The sequence below is a fragment of the Spinacia oleracea genome, chromosome 6 (assembly GCF_020520425.1).
Source record: "Spinacia oleracea cultivar Varoflay chromosome 6, BTI_SOV_V1, whole genome shotgun sequence".
NCBI classification, from domain to species: Eukaryota; Viridiplantae; Streptophyta; class Magnoliopsida; order Caryophyllales; family Amaranthaceae; genus Spinacia; species Spinacia oleracea.
Window position 1 is genome coordinate 130,565,373 of NC_079492.1, and position 19,569 is coordinate 130,584,941.

Below are 19,569 nucleotides of genomic sequence, written 5' to 3' on the forward strand. Positions count from 1 at the left end.
TAGTTATGCAATATCAAGTTAAGATTCGAGAGATGCAATTTGATGTTTAGGCTTGTGTCAATAGGTGGAATTAGAGTTAATACGTAGCGAGAGCCCGTTAATTCTAAGTCTATGATTAGTATCGATTCGAGAGAGCATGCTAGTCTAATTAATTACTTTGTTGATTATCGTGATTGTTAATTGTCCTGGATTGTTATTTGTTGGTGAACCTATGCCCTAGATTCTTTAATTCCTGAATTCTTAATTGTTTAATTATCGCAGTAGTCTTAGCAAACCATCAAACAAACTCTTGTTCCCAATAGTCTAGTTTAGTTGATTAATAGTAGAAAGAACATTGTTTTCCTGTGGATTCGATCCTGACTTCCCTTGCTACCTAGCTAGTGGACTTAGGTTTATTTTTGATAAGGTGATACGACTTTAGCCTGTCAGTGTGCCAAAGTTAGAAGAAGCAGGAATGTCATCAAGGCAATCAAAGGTGCTGGAGTAGATTGGCTTTTTGATCCAACTCACATTAAGGCAAAATTTTATCGGTTCTACCAAGACCTTTTTGTTCCCTCGGTGGCTCAAGAGTTGTTAGGCCCTCAGTGGGATGCTTGGAATCCGACGCTTAAAATGCTAAACACTAACCACCTGAATATTTTAAATGCACCCTTTTCTTTGCAGGAAATCAAAGCTGCGGTCTATAGCATGAAGCCCTTTAAATCACTGGGTCCAGATGGAGTAGCGCCAGGGTTCTATCATACCAAATGGGACCTTGTTCAAGATCATGTTGTGGAAGCAGTGTCGAGTTTCTTCGTGGGAGGGTTTATGCTTAAAGAAATGAATGAGACATTTATCTCTGTTATCCCCAAAGTGGAGGCCTGAATCCGTGTCCGGGTTTAGGCCCATTAGTTTGTGTAATACCTCCTACAAAGTAATTTCAAAATGTATGGTTCGAAGGTTGCGGAAAGTGATTGAAGACTTAGTGGGAGGAAGTCAGAATGCGTTTGTTCCGGGGGGGGGGGGGGGGCAGATGTCTGATAGTTTCCTGATTGGTCACGAAAGGACGCACTCACTTAAGAAGAAGAATGGATCGGCTTTGGGGGCTATCTTCAAGGTAGACCTAAACAAAGCATATGACAGAATTAGGTGGGGCTTCCTACAGAAGGTGCTTGAGGAGATGAATTTCCCGGTACAATGAGTACATTGGGTGATGCAATGTGTGTCGACAGTTACCTACTCGGTCCTAGTCAATGGGGAGCCGACGGAGAAAATATGCCCAAAAGTAGGTCTACGACAGGGGGACCCTCTTTCTGCGTACCTATTTATTCTATGTATGGAAGTACTAGGAACAAAACTAACTTCAATGCCACAACAAAAGAAGTTCCATGGTCTCAAAGCAGGGAGGAGTGCTCCCATGATCAGTCACCTATTTTTCGCGGACGACGCTTTATTCTTTGCGAAGGCATCAATTGATAACTTTCATTTTCAAAACACTAGAAGAAAAAACCTCAAGTGCGGGCTCATTTTAAGGGGTTTAGTGCGGGCTTTTACATGTGCAGCACATGGCCTGCCCGCACTTGATGTTTCTCAAGTGCTGCCAAAATATTGGCAGCACTTGATGTTTCAAGTGCTGCCAATTTGGAAAATGAGCCCGCACTTGACATATTTTGTGCTGCCAATTTTAGAATATGAGCCCGCACTTGATATATTTAGTGCTGCCAATTTTGAAAATGAGCCCGCACTTGACATATTTGGTGCTGCCAAATTTGAAAATGAGCCCGCACTTGACATAGAAATGGGCAGCACAAGCATAAAAATGAGTCGCACTTGGCCTATAAATGAGCCGCACTTGGCCTATAAATGAGCCGCACTTGATCAAGTTTTGTTGTATAACCGATTTACCTGCTACATATTCCAATTGGACCATGCCACTGATTAACCTCCATACGTCACAGAAAAAGTATCCAATTATATAGATAATTAAATCAAATAGTATATAATTGTAAATATAAAAGTCGATTACATTACAATCATATGAAAAAACTAGCATCTATAATTTATGTTTCAGTACAAGAAAATATCAAAGACAATCACTGATAATGAAGTTTCCAATATTTCCCGAACTTCATCTATCTCCTCAAAGGTGAAAGGTCGCTCCCTCGGATTAGTGAATACCTTGAAAAGATCGACCATAAAAAAATATATATACACTTTAGTTATATTATAAATATTGAAATGTACAATAAATTAAGACTTAATTTGTTCATAACAAACAAATAATGAACCGTATAATAATAAAATTGGTTAATTTCGGTCCCAACTTTCATCTAATGAACTTAAATGAGTATTTTAAAGTCCTTCCATGTTTAACACACTTAGTTTTATGTTTCAAAATATTCATTCTCACCCATTTTGGTGAAGTTATGCACATTTAAGCCTCGGTAGTTCATTATCGGTCACATTTTGACTAAAATAGCTTATTTCGGTCTCAACTTTCAACTAATGAACTTAAATGAGTATTTTAAAGTCTTTCAATGTTTAATACACTTATTTTTATGTTTCCAAGACTCATTCTCACCCATTTTGGTGAAGTTATGCACATTTAAGCCTCGTTAGTTCATTATCGGTCACATTTTGACTAAAATGGCTAATTTCGGTCCCAACTTTCAACTAATGAACTTAAATAAGTATTTTGAATTCTTTCCATGTTTGATACACTTATTTTTATGTTTCAAAGACTCATTCTCACCCATTTTGGTGAAGTTATGCACATTTAAGACTCGTTTGATCATTATCAGTCACATTTTGACTAAAATGGCTTATTTCGGTCCCAACTTTGAACTAATGAACTTAAATGTGTATTTTAAAGTCTTTCCATATTTGATACACTTAGTTTTATGTTTCAAAGACTCATTCTCACCCATTTTGGTGATGTTATGCACATTTAAGCCTCGTTAGTTCATTATCGGTCACATTTTGACTAAAATGGTTATTTCGGCCCCAACTTTCAACTAATGAACTTAAATGAGTATTTTAAAGTCTTTTCATGTTTAGAATCTTCCCTTTCCCTAGCAGAGACATCAATTCAATTGCTAAAATCATTATTGTAATCAAGTATGGAGTACCCCGTATCAAATATCACGACCATTAATGTTTTTCGTATTAAGCTTTAATTTTCAGCTAATAGTACAATCTTAAGCCAAGTTGGCAGAGTATGTTGCCTAATTTCTTTAACAACACAATTTCATTATAGCTTGTTTTCAAGCAATATACTAGTAAGACCATTATTTATGACAACTTTGTTTTAAAAACTTTCATTATAGGTCATATTTTGACTATAATGGCTTATTTAGCTCCGAACTTAAAACTAATAGACTTAAATAAGTATTTAAAACCCTTTACATATTTAATGGTTTATGTTTCAAAGATTAATTCTCACCTACTTTGTTCAAGTTGGCTCGATGAAGTGACACCACCTTGGCTCGAAGAAGTATTAGAGAAGTCATCAAAATTCATGAACTGACCGATCTGATTCGCTGCTAGATGAGCATAGCATATAGGAGAAACTGCATTACACAGTAGCATCATTAACACAAACTCATTTTTCGACAGATGTGTAATTGTCTAAGAGAGAGCAAATAAATCAAGAAGAACTCAAACACTCACAGAAATGGCTGTTGAGCTTCTTTGATAGCTGTGCAGGAAATAATATACTATTCAAACTTCAGTAAGTATGAGAAGAAATATAAACAAGTAACTTATGACTAGATAACTCTGCACTGCATAACGATACTCACACGTAGGATAACGAATGCACCAGATCTTGCAAATCGTGAGCTGAGAAACCAATCTCATCAAGCAGAACATGATAATGTGTTGGCCTAGTTGTTCCCTACAAACATTAACCAGTATGAAGCTCCAAATAATAAAACATTCTTCAACTATGACACTCTAAAAAATAAAACCAATACTCGATTACAAGCTCAAAGAAAAACTCACTATCATTCCAGCATGGGAACACATGTAGAAATAATTGTTCTAATGATGGCAAATGATGTTGTCAACAACAGTTCCTGCAGAACCAAACAAGGATATATAGTCACTTTCACATGCAATACTACAGAGTACAATATTTACTAGATCTCTAATATACAACTGAGAAGATAACTCGCCAGCTGGAACATTGTCTGGAGCTTTTTTCTGGAAAAACTTCGTATGATGATTCTTCTGGGCAACAACCAGTGTAAACTTCAGAAACCAATTTTCTTCTAAAAACTTGCAAGCCTAACAACAAAAAAGTTAATGTAAGTTAAGTGAATGATTTAGAACCATAAAAATGAAAGGAAAGCACTTTCTTTTAACCTCTTTTATCTGATCCAGTTCAATATTCAGGACTTGACTGAACTGAGATTCACTGACACCATCCATGAGAAGCATAAAGGTAAACTTATAATTAGTAACCATCACTTAGCTCATACATTCCACTATATTATGCAGTTCCTGTTGCAGATATAATTTTTTATTCCCCTAATGATTTTGAGCATAAATGATAATGTAAGAATATTATATCTTCCTGGCGGTAATAGGATAAAATTAACCAAATAGATAAACAAATACTAAAAGTCGAACAAGACTAACAGTCACAAATGTTTAAATATGCCTATATGATGTTAACAATGGCATTATTTGAGAAAAGACTCAATTTTTAAGAATTACTGAGTATAAGAACATTTGGTATGTTTCTTTACCTGAATATATTTATGTGCTGTGGTTTCTGATTTCCAGAATTCTGAAAAAAGTCTACTAACAGTTCCCTAGATAACATGCAGGTTGCAAGAAAATCAAGAAAGTGGCATCTAAATATAGCTTTAATCATTTTGATATCATACAGTTGCATAATAAGTTGATAACAAAAGCCATTATTATATTGCAGGAAAGAATGAAAGATTAATTTGTTGTGTAAAGCTACCTGATCATGCCATCATCTTGATTAGTTCCAGGCACTGGCTTGAACAGACCATCAGTTATCCCCTGCTGAGTATTGAGCCTTACAGAAAAGTAGGCTGACAGCTCACTGAGACCTTCAGAAATTTGTTCCAATGTCACTTGCTGTGCAATCCCTTTCTTCATACTAGATGAGAACAGGTTAAAGGGTTCTCCTGTCAAATTGTGAAGAAATAGTCAATTACAATATATATTTGCTAACCAGAAACTAGTTAATCCACTCCTAGTTGTTAAAACCAACATGGATAGAAGAAATCACATTATTTAGAAAGTTGCCGCATTGAAGGTCTATCATCAATGATGATGAGTAGTGACAGTTGTCAAAGCTCTATGGTCATGGAGCCACATCATTATTTTCACTAACAGAAATTCCGTTCCAGCAACTAATATGTTGTAGGTCACAACATCAGCATCTAAACCTTTGCTGGAAGCCAACAACCTTAATTTATAAGCTTCAACAGGTCTTCCCACACGAGTATCATCTTGAAGAAGATAGTTAAAAGTCACACTATCCAACAGAACACCCTCTTTTAGCATCTTGACATCGAGCCTCAATTCATCTTCTATGTTTCCAGATGTCCTAAGACCTTATACCAAAGTACTACAAGCAATAATACCAGGACTTTTCCATGTTTGCCACATCTCCCTAGCTAAATGAACATGCAAGCGGAAATCAGATAGTCACAAATCATAGTGGAAATATTAGCTTATCAAATTCAAAAACATGATCGACTTGGTTATTCACTTATTCTACTTCAAACAAAAATCCTAAGGTTACTATCCCAAAATTCTGAATTCAGCTCTCTATTCTAGTAATAAAACTGGAACCAACTTCAATATTGTTTGTGCAAAACATCTACAATCAGGTTACATTGTAACCAATTATTATACGAGAACCAAAGAGTGAATTAAAAGAGAATTAGAAATTCCAAGTAAGATTCAAATGATCCAGAAATTGCTAGATAACAACAAAGAAAAAAGTAGTGTAGTATTCTTTCCAATAATACAAAACCAATAAGCTCAATCAGTAGAGAAAATAACCTCAACTACCCTCGACGATTGTGAACGTCAATGGCGTAAATTTAAAACCATTAAACACAATAAACCATTCAAATTATGCACACATTTTCATCAAAACACTCAAACACAAACACCACCTTAAGTAAAAATTAACAACAAATTAAATAGACACATATAGAACGAAAAGATTCAAGAATTGGAGTACAGTTCGGTGTAATAATCAGCTAGAAAAAGATCAAGGTAAGTGTCTCATTTGTTTCTGATTACATGAACACATTCAACAACTGCAAAAGTAATCAAAAAGTTGAAGCAATTAAGGTTTTAGAAAAACCCTAAACAATGCAAACAAAACCGTAGAAATTAAAGAATGCGACGAACAATTAATTCGCAAAGAGATACTACCTTGCTGATTAAGGTGTTGATTTCTCTGTTTCAGGTGTCGTGATTTTTCCTCAATGTTGCTCGCCAGAGAAGAACGAATGTGAGGGAAGGAAGAGTGGGGAAATGGGAACAAATCCAATTAAACTTGAATGGATTCGACCCTATGAACTTGAATTTTAAATCGAAAATAAATTGAAACAAAAATTGAATCACATGTAGAAAGTGTATTAACTGGGAAACTTGAATTAAGCAGAATCGTTGAACGATTTCTTCAAATTAGGGCAACTAGAAGCTTCTGATTGTGTGGGTGGATGGGGGACGAATCAATATGGAACAACCTTGAGAGTTGAGACTACGTTCTTCATCTCAGAAGCGGCGCTGAAAGAAGCAGGGGCGGCGATGGCGATGGTAGAAGCAGGGGCGGCGATGGCGAAGCAGGAGCGGGAAAATGAAAAAAATCACCGCTTTATTTTTGGGAAACCAATTTTGGGCTGCATCTATTTTCAGAGAACTTTTGTGCGGCTCGTTTGTTGAATGCCCGCACTTGAGTTTAAAGCCCGCACTTGAAATCAAGTGCTTCCAATTTTCTAAAATGAGCCCGCACTTGTGAAAATGCATTTTTTTGTGCTCTCAAGTGCTGCCAATTTACTAAATGAGCCGCACTTGAAGAGAAGCACATGACGATTTTTCTACTAGTGAAATCAACATAATTTTTGTAGATATGACAATTTCCTGAATATATTTCAATATAAATCGTGTGACTTGTAAATCTTAAATAAAAAATTGAAAACCCATAGATACCGAACTTAATTAATTGGAATTCGATCCCAATCTTTGTCCACAAAACGTGCAGGATATCAAGTAGTTGGATAGGATGTAAGAAGTAAGAAGTAAGAAGTAAGAAGGTGTAGAATCCGATATTGGATCACAATCTTCGTTGATCAAGGTTTAGGTAGTAAAGATTCCTACACGGATTAATACAAAACTCTAGTATTATGTGGTTGATGTGGTCGTAATTAAATACTTCTTCCGTTTCTGAAAGTTTTTTACGCATTGGAATATGTATCAAAAATATGAAAACTTTGACCGTAAATTCTCATTATTATATACATCAAAACGTTACATATAAGATATTGTTAGATTGGTTTCGGTATGTATTTTCATAATATCAACTTTTTATAATAGTTCCACATACGAAATTGGATATATGAGTAGTTAAATATTGCATTGAAGTCCGTGCAAATAGTAAATGTAAAGAACTTTCTGAAACGGAGGTAGTACTATGTACTCAATCCTAATCCTAACACTTATAAAGCTTCATACTTTGATTATTATTCACCCAATAGTGCATTTACGTGCATGCCCCTCATTTCCTTCTTTGTTTTATTTTGTCTTATTCTTAACAATAGAGCATTTACGGTTTCACCCTTCTATTGTTATACAAAATGTATTGTTTTCTTTGGGTATAATTTTCTATATATTGTACCTTCGAACTATCAATTAAAACGCATATGGTTTCTATTTCCTGTTACATGTAAATCCAACATCTAACTTTAACACAATTCGTGGACTATGGACCGTGGTGCACATAGAGCTACGTGCACCAAAAGAACATGTGTGCATAAGTAAAAGAACACGACACTACGGCAAAAGAACATGCGATATAATATTTTACTTTTTAATTACAAAAATAATTTATTATTTTACTATTTATTAAAACCTAAATAAAAAAATACTCATGTTCTTTTCTCGTAACCAGATGTTCTTTTAATTATATACTGTGTTATTTTGGTGCACGTAGCTCTATGTGCACCATGGTCCATCTTTTAAATTGCGAACTTTAACATATCATTTCTACTCCAGCATTTACCATAAATTGTAAGTTCCTAGCTTTTAAGTAACATTTTTACAAAAATAATTTTGTATACATTGAGAGATAGTATACGCTAGCGCACGATCCAACAACCAGTAACAACAAATAAACGATCAAGGCACTCTTCACTTCACCCGATATTTACTATTTATGTAAAACATATGATTTCATCGGGCACCAATTGAGAAAGCATCGTAATTCGTAAGTTTTACAGAGTAGGCAAGTACAATGATGAGTCATCAGTGAGTAGATCACCGAAAGATGAAGAGATTTTTCTTGAAAGAGGAGATTGTAGTTGTTTTAAATGTAAACCTGCTTACTATATACATCATACATGGGTGATTCAAATTGAAATTTGAATAGTTGTTGGCCTGAGAAACCTAAATTTACAACAGTGAGCTCGAATTAAGCTCACCAAGTTCAACAGACCAGTAAAACAAGAAGATACAAACAAGTGAACGAAGCAGAACTAATTTGAACCTATCTACCTCCAACTGCAGTTGTCGATGCCACCTTCTGGGTCAATCAGCAGTTATACCTTTGGTGGTAGATGAAGGCTCTGCAAATGACAAACTGACTGTAAATTTTTATTAAGAAAAGCAACAAAGCCATTCAATTCAGGGCATGCAGAAGGAGAGAAGTTCCTCCATATCAAGTATTATTACCCAAATCACTTTTCATAAGCGATCTCTCCTGAATCCAGATTGAGACAAACGGCGGCGCTGTCTTGGGGCAGATGAAGTGCCTGGTTCTGCCTCATGATCCATCGCATCTTCTTCATCTGTAAAGCTGTCATCGCCATCACCATCACCATCACCATCACCATCACCATCTTCATCTTGTAGGCCCAGAAGGTTCTCCCCCCAAAGGTACCTTTGGCGGGATGAAGAGCGTCTATGCCTTGTCCAAGGCCTAGACGTACGACTCCTTGGTCCTGCTAAGCTTTGCATAGATCCAAGCATCTGAAAGAAAAACAAGGTTGTAAACAACCTCCCACCAGCATCAGTCTCCCTTTCAACCGCCGGTGTTCTATCATTGTAATCTATCACATAATCACCAAGCACAACAGCCCCCGGCATAGCTGATCGAATGGCACTGACAATATCATCATGTTCTCTTTGATGCTCTAAGTGTCTCCAGGCTCGCTGTCTTGATGGGTCAACTTCAGCAGGTCGAACCCTGGGGTGATCACGTCTTGCATGCCTGCGCAACTCACGATAGTTACCTGTAAATGTGCATGATTCTCGTGTACAACTTCGACCCTTCATATTTAAATGACTCCTAGCCTCTTCTACAACTGTCACCCCTAATACATCTCCCCTGCATAGAGGGCATTTTAAGTTTGACTTTTTTTCCTGTTCCAAAGATTCAAAGTTGTGTCTTCCTATCGCCTCTCGTTCAATATCATAATCACCAGAATCAGTGGACCTTCTAGTTGACGTCATTCTATTGTGGGCCCTAGGTAATTCATTTCCAAACAATGGAGTTAGTTGAGTGTCAGAAACAAGGTTCGAACCCTGGAGGTTTGTAGGAACAGGTATGGTTTCTGAGGGTGAATTGGTATCAGAGTCTGTCTTGAGTTTCCTAAACCGATCCAGGCAATTTGAATGTCTGTAACTTGTATCACAAATATAAGATCTACAGCCTTTTGCATGTGAAGTACACAGAAGAAGAACTGCATTATGAGGATGTTCCATGCAGATGGGGCACAATGCCACATCCCATTCCTTTTGCACATCACACATATCTGCATCCAGGGACATGCTTCTTTTCTTACCAGCCATCTTGTATGCACTGAAGTGGCTCACAAGAATTTATTAGAAACTTTTTCAAAGTTAAGAACAACTTAAGACAATCAAACAACTTCTAGGGAAGAAAGAAATTAACTAATTTGGGAAGGGAAAGAGAGATCCTGGGACAATTCGGGTTAATAGATATCAGAAGAACCAACATAGAACATCACAGGTCCTTCATTGCATGTACGTAAAGCTTAAACCACCTCACCTAAAATAAGACACCCACAAGAACAGGCCATACTCAAGATTCAATCTACAACTAATATGGTAAAGGCAGAAAAAATGGTTTTGAAAGTACAATAGTATCTGTAAAAAAAATCTTATGACGTAAGAACAGGTGAGTTTGAATAATAAACTCGCAAGAAGTCCATAAACGTCAATGCCTTGAGAGTAATGTGTAATGCGGAGTACCACTTTAGGCATATTCTCAACAGCCATCCAGACGCAGTCCTCAAAGGAATAAAATGAATACTCCAAAATTAATAAGAACTGTTGATAGTATCAATCGAACAGCAGGTGAACAGCTACAACAGAATTCAGTAAGGCAATCCTAACCCGTGTACTTATTAAACTAGGCCACTGCACAATCCTAACCAAGCCTTTCAGCAATTGAATCTTCAGAAAAACAAACTCGATAGAAATACACAAGCAGGGTATTACTACACAACAGAAAACACCTGCACTGGAAATACAATTCCAGAATATTTACCTCGGTCTATATAGCATATTCCTCAGGAACCAGGAGACACTAGATTAACCCAGCAAATAATAGGATGCAACTGTACATGCATAAAGGCCTACAGAATGAACTGCTGCCAGCATATACCCTAGAGTCAATCAAAAGCATAGGCTTAACAACCTAAGAAAAATAAGATGATAAGATCTATCCAAGAGATCCAGCTTTTACGTTTATGCCTCCAATATCAAAAGCTAGGTTAATAAAATCCTCAAGAGTCAAACTAACAGCATTAGCTATATCTTACATCCCTAGGCCTTCCCACATGGCCACATACACTACCATGACGTAAATATTTAAGTCCATGAAAAACTGTAGTGGACACAATGTATAATACAGCAACTGAGAATACCAACACTCTAGAAAAAGGATAAATATTGACAATGCATCAAGCACAAAGGAGGCAAGTGTGATGTCCACATGTTACGAACCCAGCAATACGTATTGCATTAATACAAAGTGGTCAGACTCTAAACTAATGAGCATAGGTCCCCAATGCGCATACAAATTCCATTTTCAGTTTTGTTAATTAAATCTCAAATTGAACTAAGCAGCCTATGCAACTACCAATACTGCAACAACAAAATTCACAATTGGACCTGTATCAGCTTTCCTGATTCATTGTTGTTATACCCAACACCAGACAGTAATAAAGTAACAGCAATCCGCTAAATACTACGAATTAGAAATAAAATACAGATAATTCTCCAAGTACCTGTTACCATAGTACTTTTGTTCTCAATGATATTTTCACTCCAATCTTCTCAAAAATGCTCCCAAAATTATACAAGTAAGTTCAAGGTAGCCCTTGCAGAGTTGCAACAGTAATAAAATATACAGGATGATCTGAAAGGTTGGTCTGGCACAATTAACAAGCTACATTACTCCAACTCATCATCATACATCAAGTACTAATCTTGAAACCTCAATATTCCGATATAGGTGATATTGCAATCTAGGCAACCCTTGCAGCACTGTTAAGATATACAAGACAATCTACAAGGTTGACCTGGTACAACTAACACCCTATGTAACCTACGTTACTTGAATTTATCATTCTGCATCAACTAACCATGTTGAATCCTCAATATCCCAATACAGGTATAGACATTACGCAGTTCAACTTTGGAGATTTCTAAAAACAGAATATCCTGAGTCCAACACTTCACATGCACCCATGTGCTACAAGAGAACCTGAATCTGAGTAACACAGGTCACACAACTAACAAGTTTAGAAGTTTGCACAATACAACCAAACCAAAATGATCAACGAGGAAGACAACCTCCAAACTTTCACGCATTTTAAGATCAAATTTTAAGGCAAAAAGGGATGAAAATCATGAGATTCAACTTTAAAATGAAAAAGTCTGAATGTTGTAACAATTGATCAAAGTATGCAACAATTTGATTGAAAATACCGTAACAACCAAATATTTAGATCATATTTCACAAGCAATGGGCTTCAAGCAACGGAGTACGCAATCACAATTAAGTAAATTACACGGACCCCTATTTCAGATTATATTTAACCATCAGTGACACTTACCAAAACAAGGATTTGAGAAGAAATTTTCTGAACTTGTAGCTCCCGAATGCTTGACAGGGAATGGATTATACCACGTTTATAGTACGCAACTATATTTGTTTCTACAGAATAAAAGAAAGGAAATTCCTCAAGCAATGCTCCAAACTGTTAATATTTATGCTTTTTCTACAACTCTTGGTGAAAGATCTCTTGATCCCAAAGTCACTGGTATTCAAACCTGCAGTTAATACCGCACAACAAATGCACGGAGATTTTTAGCTGCATTGAATACAAATTCTAAAATCTCAAAGCAGGAAACCACTGTTTAGAATCAAAGCATGACATTTCTGCGCATTTGAAACAACAGATAACACTTCAAATCTCCAACAACTATTTAAAACGAAAACGGTAACCCTACAATAAAAGAAAGGGAACGAACATATTGTGCTAACCCATAGAAAACCAAAGGAACCAAGAATACACCGCTCACTTCATCACCAAAATACGACCAAACAATGCCCAATCTGGGTTGCATATTAAGAGCACTAGATCCAGCTTTACAACAGCTACCAAAATGATGTCCCAACCTCGGATCAGTACAGATTACAGTAGAATCAACCTTAAAATAGCCCTCAACCTCAACCAAATGCAAAATGAACTAGAGCGACTCCCAAATCACATAATTCATGCTCTGAGTGCAACCCGTAATAAAAGAATCTTGTAAACAACAAGAATGCAACTGAGAGATCTTAAATCGACATCAGTTGAATTGTTTTTCGGTCCAAAGTGAGCATTAAAATCTCATAGCTAAACATCAAGTCAACTGTTTCATTATACCAATTAATCCCCTATACCATTGAGATTTTCGACATCGCCCTCCATCAGGCAATTGTCTACATTTGTATTCCTAGTTCTGACACCCAAAACACACTAATAAAAGAAAAAAAACCATTTTTTTAATACATGGAATTTCTGCTTTGCAAACAAATTTTAAGTAGAAATATGCAATAACAACATCTGAAAGAATTGAGAAACGTAATCTCAACGATCAATTATATACATAATACCAAATTCAACCCAACAAATAAAACTAATCACCAAACCCTAACCCTAACCTTAAGTCTAACCGCAAATCAAAGTGGTGTTCTACAAAATTAATCAAATTTAAGTGAATTCAACCGCATAAAAACCAGTCAGATACATAAAGCACCACAAATCAATGACGAAATGAAGAAGCGTGAATTACAAATGCAAGATTAAAGCAAAAGGGCTCAGGATTTTACAAGAATCGCTATTTCTGAAATCGATTGGGCAGATAAAAGATGGGTAGATTGGAATTCGGATGAGAAATGGGGTTGAATTTCAGTGGCGTAATAATGCCGACATGAGAGGATGATGATGGTAATGGAATCAATCGTGTCGAAGAGTTTTCCTCGATTAACTTGTATTTGAACAAACCTCTAAAAGAGAAAGAAAGAAAGAAAGAAAAGTTAACCTTTCGAGCTTACTTGGTTAGCTAATTCCGAACCGCCTTTGAGCCAGACAGACTTGAGTTGAGGCCCTTGAGGGTGAGATGTTGCCTTTGTTGCCTTGTGAACTGAGCGTAGTCGAGTCGAGTTATGTGAGATTGTTCAATCAAATTTGGATTTAGAGCACGTTATTAAGTTGTGAATCTCGTGTCCTATTCTACTGGATTTATTTTGTTAATTTTCTTAACTTACTGCTCCATGCAAATGTGCAATAGTGTTTATAAACGCGATTGGTGCTTAATATTTTATATAATTTTGAACTAAGGAATATGCCAGTAAAAAAAACTAAGGTGCACTAAATATAAGAACTTTAAATATTCTAAAAATAATATTTGGTGTATATTTATAATATTTATTGACATTAAGAAGTGTTGTAATCTACTTCGTATTTTATGGGGTGACACCAACCCCGTGAATTACCCTTATAGATCGAATAAACTAATCTAATATGCATGGAATGCGTGTGAAAATATATAAGAAAGGTTAACTATGTTAAGTTAAAAAAAAATTATTTGCAAACTTTATCTAAAAAGAGTAGACATCTTTGGGGATGAATTTTTGTTATGCTTGTTTAACTAACTTTTTTTAAAAAAATAATAATTAAAATATAATTTTTTGGTGACAATATCAAAATGGGGCAATATAAAGTATTTGAAAGGCAAAAAATAAATTACGTTAACGACAAGTAATTATTTTTTTAAAAAAATATACTCAATTGATGGGCAATTGTCGATCGATTTTTACTGTAAACCTATGATTATCAAACCTTGGTATGCTAGCTTCAATTTCTATGATGAAATTAAGAGGTTGTTTCCTTATTGTGGGTGATGTACACATTTGTCTCTAGGCCCGAAACGGTGAGTTCAATGATGAAACCAAACACTGTTTGTCCTAGCTTTCCTACGTATGCAATTACGAATGACCTGTGACTGACTGACACAAATCCCAAAACCCATATTTTCATTTTTAATTAGTAACTTTTATTTATAGTAACTGTCGTATTTAACATGCTACCCAAAATAACAACTATATAAGATAAATTTTCAAGTGATTGCGTCACACTACGATCAATCCTTGAGAAAAGGATAAGAATTGCACCCCCAATTAGTATCCTAAAAGATTTAAAACCGTGAATGAGATAAAATACGGAATCAAACCGGAAAATCTGGAATCCCGCGGAAAGGAAACACCAGCGCTAGAAAATTCTAGCGTATGGCAAGCACGCGCCGCAAAATTCCAGCGCTCAAACTGCAGTGCCATAAAATTAAATTATGGCGCAAGTGTTTGAATCTCCACCAATCACGACACAATGGATGAGCTGTCAGTGACTCAGCACTGATAAATCTGGCGCTCACCAAGCCAGCGCTACAATATTCTAGCGCATATAATGCATGCGCCACTTTATTCTGGCGCATCCATTTGATTCTCATAAAATTCAAACTCTTCAAGTGTCTATCTTATTTAGATTGCTTACACTATAAATACGACCCCATCAATTATCATCCATTATCATCAATAAACACCAAGTACCACCTAATACCTTATGCTTGAGTATTGACCGAAGCCGCACTTTGTCTCGTATTCGTTAACAGTCTGTCGCATTAACACACTGAAGCAGACTCTGCCATCATAATCGCTCAGCCCCGCCTGAATCCTACCGAATTTCTGGTCAAATCCTAAGCCTAAACTATGGAAGAATCCCATCATACAGTTAGTCGGTTACCGGGAAGTTCGAAGCAGAATAAGTAGGCTAGTAGAGATAAGTGGTTAGTGTTCCTGAGAACCGTAGTATACCCTATGCTATACTGTAACCTGGAATCTACATTTTTATTGCTTTCATTGCCTCTATAAATCTGTTCACTTAATCTTCTATATTGCTCACGCCTAATAAGATAATCTCTGAACAAATATGTTATTGCTAAGTATCGTTAATCAATCTAAATCTCTCTTTTGACGTTGTTTAGTTATCTGTGCATTAAAATCAACTCAGATTAGTAATGTAGTCTAACACATGTCCCTTCGTTGTCAGTGGTGGCTGATAGGGTGTCAGTGGTGGCGAAGGAGTTGTGAGATGATGGTGATTGATGTGGTGTAGGATTAGAGAATGTGCGGTGAAGGTTAAGCTGGAAAGGTTGTTGACTTGTTGTAGCTTGTTTTCTTTGAGCCGTTGACTTTTCTTGACCGACCTTTAAGCTTGTATTCTGATCTCCGAACAATATGCAACTACACAAAACAAAAATAGAAAATAAGAGAGAAACAAGAAATAGAAAATAAAATAAATAAATAATAATAATAAAATAAAAACAAAAACAAAATTATTAAACTATAAAATTATAAAACAAATCTAATAAATAAATTACGGAATTAAGATCTAAAAACTAACAAAAATAGCTAAAAGCGCTAAACTAAGCTATAAATAATCAAAATAAGAAATTAAGGAAAATAAAGATTAAAAAAAATACTAAAAAATAGAATAAAACGACTCAAATGATGCCTAAATCACTACCCTATGAGTGACATAAATGTCACTCATCAGTCTCCACCAAACAAGTTTAGGTTTGGAAAGACCAAATGACTCGGGATAAAACTAGGACTTGAAATCGTATAGAATCTCGGGTAAGGGAACGAGGCACTTATTTAGAAAGATTCGACAAGTTAGGTTTAATTAAGACAAGTATCCTTTTCGTGTAAGAAAATCTTAATCATGACACTATGTTTAGGTTGGTTTTGGCATGCATTTTAGAACATCAAGTTTGCTAATTTTGTACGTGATCACTTTGCTTTAAGTCAAATTGAAGGGAACATAGTCCGGTCGTCCCAAAATTATCTTTGTTAAGCGTGATTAAGACTTGTATTTTGTTGTTTTAGCATGTTAGGTGATGAAAGCAATAACAAATAGAGCAAAGCATCACAATAGAAAATAAGTGGTGTAATAAGTAAAATTATACTTGACAACCTAAAATGGACTAGGTGTAAACCAAATTGAATGAATGATAACGGTGAAAAATTGAAGGGTGCAATATTTAAAGCAAGCAATATAAGCATAAACGATTGAAGGTGCAATAATGGAAATTGTATGAATGGTGTTGGAAATCCAAACGAGAAATACTTGTTCAAGTATGACTTGGTTTCCCATGGATTCAACTTTTGAAATAATCTAACTTTAAAATGAGGTTGCTCATTAAAAAGTATCATCGATTTGTATTTGAACATTGAAATAGAACTTGAACATTAAATATAGAACTTGAATATTGAACTTGAATATTGAAATTATGAGGCTTGGTTCTTAAAGATTAGACCTTTTCATGTTAAAAGACCTCACCTTTAATATGCTCCATGACTTGAAATTGGTTCTATTTTAAATAGAAATTGTTCCCATTTAAACATAATTGAACTTTGAATGTAGGAATTGAATATTGAACAAGAAACTTTGATGTTCACGTGTTCTAGTGAAAAGGGTTTGCACTTTTCCAAGCATCATTGAACATTCATAAAATCTTGGATTTTTGTAGGATTTGGATAATGATTTTTGTAAGGAACACTTTAGAGAATGAAAGCCTCGACTTACTAATCATGTTTTTGAAAACAAAGCTTAAAGATTGAAACTTGAAACTTGGAAATGGAATATGGAAGACCATTTAAGGGGGATTCAAGTATGAAACCCCTTAAAGGTTACTCCTTTTGTGCAAATCCTAACCTAAGTGAGTTAAGCATCACGGGGTTATGGAAAAGCTTGGGGATTAAAGCATAGAAATTAGACATAACGAGATTTAGGGTCTCATATTACCTAGTTTTGCTAGGATGATGCTTCCAATATTTAGCCCCTATTTCTTTAACGCTTAGAACTTGTAAAGTTTAGAAAGTTTGGATGTTTTTAAGAGAATTGTAAAGTGGAGAGTTATTTGTGCATTACGACGTTGTATTTTTTGTGCTCCTTTTCTTCCTCCCATTTGTGTAAAAGTGGGGGGTTTATATAAGAAAGATGGCTAAAAATGCCATGGCGACATGCGCCTAGCGCGGAGCTAGCTGCCAAAGGAAGGAAGATGACGACCGTCCTTTAGGCGCTTTGGCACCTAAAGGACAATCGTCCTTTTGGACTCTAGTAAAGGATGCTTTGTTTGGAGAATAAGGCTTGAGTTTTTACGACTTGAATGCGTCGCTTTTGAGATTTTTGTACAGTTTGAATTCGGTTTTAAGGTTCGGAGCCCATGATGCTCGGTTTTGTGGGTCGGTGCCGAATTTGAATTACTTAATGGCATTTTGATCGGAAATAGGTTTCGGATACCAATGGTGGTATCCGTTTCGAGAGATTGTGTTCGAATTTCAAAATTGTATTTGGAATTTGAATTTTGTACCAAGTTTCGGGATGGGAACGAACTTGGCCCTTAGGAGTTGGATTTTGGATAATTGGACTTGGAACAAGTTTATTTTAGAAATTGGGGCTTCCACTCGGAGTTGCACCAACCTTGAACCTAGGCTAATGGTTTCGTCATCAGCCCTAAGGGGAAACACAAATTAGGTGTCTACAGGGGCCAAAGCCACCCTCATCCATATATATCATCTCATAACTAACCATCGTGGCCACTAGTCCCAGCTACATCAGTGCCTGCATCTCCGTACCCCGGGAAACCATCATGCCCATAGTAGTTAGTAGGCGTGAAAGTACCCATAGATCCTCCAGCTCCATAACCGTCCGGAGGATACTGGATGCGGACCGGCCTCAGGCACAATTCCTTGTCGAGAAAAGTGGTCATAGATAGGGAACATGGACCTCTGGTTATCACTCTCGAAGTAATCGAAGCTGGAAGTGAGAGCCTCTTGATTGAGCTCAAGCCTCTCCATACGGTGCTCCAGAGTATCCTGCTCCTCATGTGGAGCCGAGCTAGCATGCCCTACCCTCTCTCTCGCGGCGTCCTCCCAGAAGGAAATAGGTGCGAGGCGCGGGCTCCGGCTGGGATGGTGGTTCTTGTAGTGGGTTTTCATCATCAGCATCATACATATAATGAGGTCGGTTGGCTGGAAACTTGGTGCGGCCTTCTGAGTCAGGCAAGAGTCTCGCCCTCGTGAGTGTCCAAAACATATATCCATGATGAAGAATTTGTAACTCAGAAGTGAGCCGATCCAATGTCCCAAAGTATGTCAAATCAAGAAAGTTAAGATCTTGGACCGATACATGATCCCTCTCTACAAAACCAATAGTAGCAATAGCAAGATGGGTGATCAAACCCCAAAAGATATTCTTGTGCTATGGCAAGATATGGCCACCGATTTGAAATTAATAGGCATGTGGTGAGAGATGTTCATTTTATAGCCGTTATTCGACCCATTCACAAAACCACCCAAAATTTCCAATTCAGTACTCCTCACGTCCTGATGCTCCTCTCTACCAAATAAAGTAAATCCCAAAAACTGGAAAAAGACTACGGGACGGGATGTTGTATCATGGATGCATACAAATGCTGCATACTAGTCGGTGCATAATCCCCGGTCAATTTTCCCCACATAGTACAAGGATTATAACCTTCCCTGGGAAACCTGTCAAGCTTAGTGGAAAGGCCAAAAACTTTCCCAAATTCTCTCAATAAACACAGTGCCAATGTTACAAGGGATCGAAAAACTCTCGGGGTCTTTAAGCTTATGTGGAGACTAATTTTCAATAAAGAACTACATTCCTCCGTAAAAGTAACAGTCTCTACCTCACAAAGGCACGTTTTCTGGTCAAA

General features: G+C 36.5%; 1 protein-coding gene and 1 pseudogene across 6 annotated transcripts; both read right to left on the bottom strand.

Annotated features, from left to right (window-relative positions):
• Positions 1-1,931: 1,931 nt before the first annotated feature.
• On the bottom strand, positions 1,932-6,933 carry LOC110779759 (protein argonaute 4A-like; annotated as a pseudogene).
• Positions 6,934-8,555: 1,622 nt separating this feature from the next.
• On the bottom strand, positions 8,556-13,932 carry LOC110788782 (uncharacterized). 6 transcript variants are annotated; one of them, XM_056833408.1, is made up of 4 exons: positions 13,601-13,791; positions 12,339-12,555; positions 8,926-10,054; positions 8,556-8,819 (listed from the first exon to the last, which is right to left on the bottom strand). In XM_056833408.1, exon 3 carries the CDS (start codon positions 10,042-10,044, stop codon positions 8,938-8,940), a length of 1,107 nt encoding a protein of 368 aa, XP_056689386.1. In that variant the 5' UTR covers positions 10,045-10,054; positions 12,339-12,555; positions 13,601-13,791; the 3' UTR covers positions 8,556-8,819; positions 8,926-8,937. The 6 variants fall into 6 exon arrangements, with proteins under 6 accessions (XP_056689386.1, XP_056689388.1, XP_056689387.1 ...); XM_056833410.1 differs by lacking the exon at positions 13,601-13,791 and adding an exon at positions 13,826-13,932 and having other exon boundaries at positions 8,556-10,054; XM_056833409.1 differs by lacking the exon at positions 13,601-13,791 and adding an exon at positions 13,813-13,830 and having other exon boundaries at positions 8,556-10,054.
• Between the last annotated feature and the right edge of the window lie 5,637 nt (positions 13,933-19,569).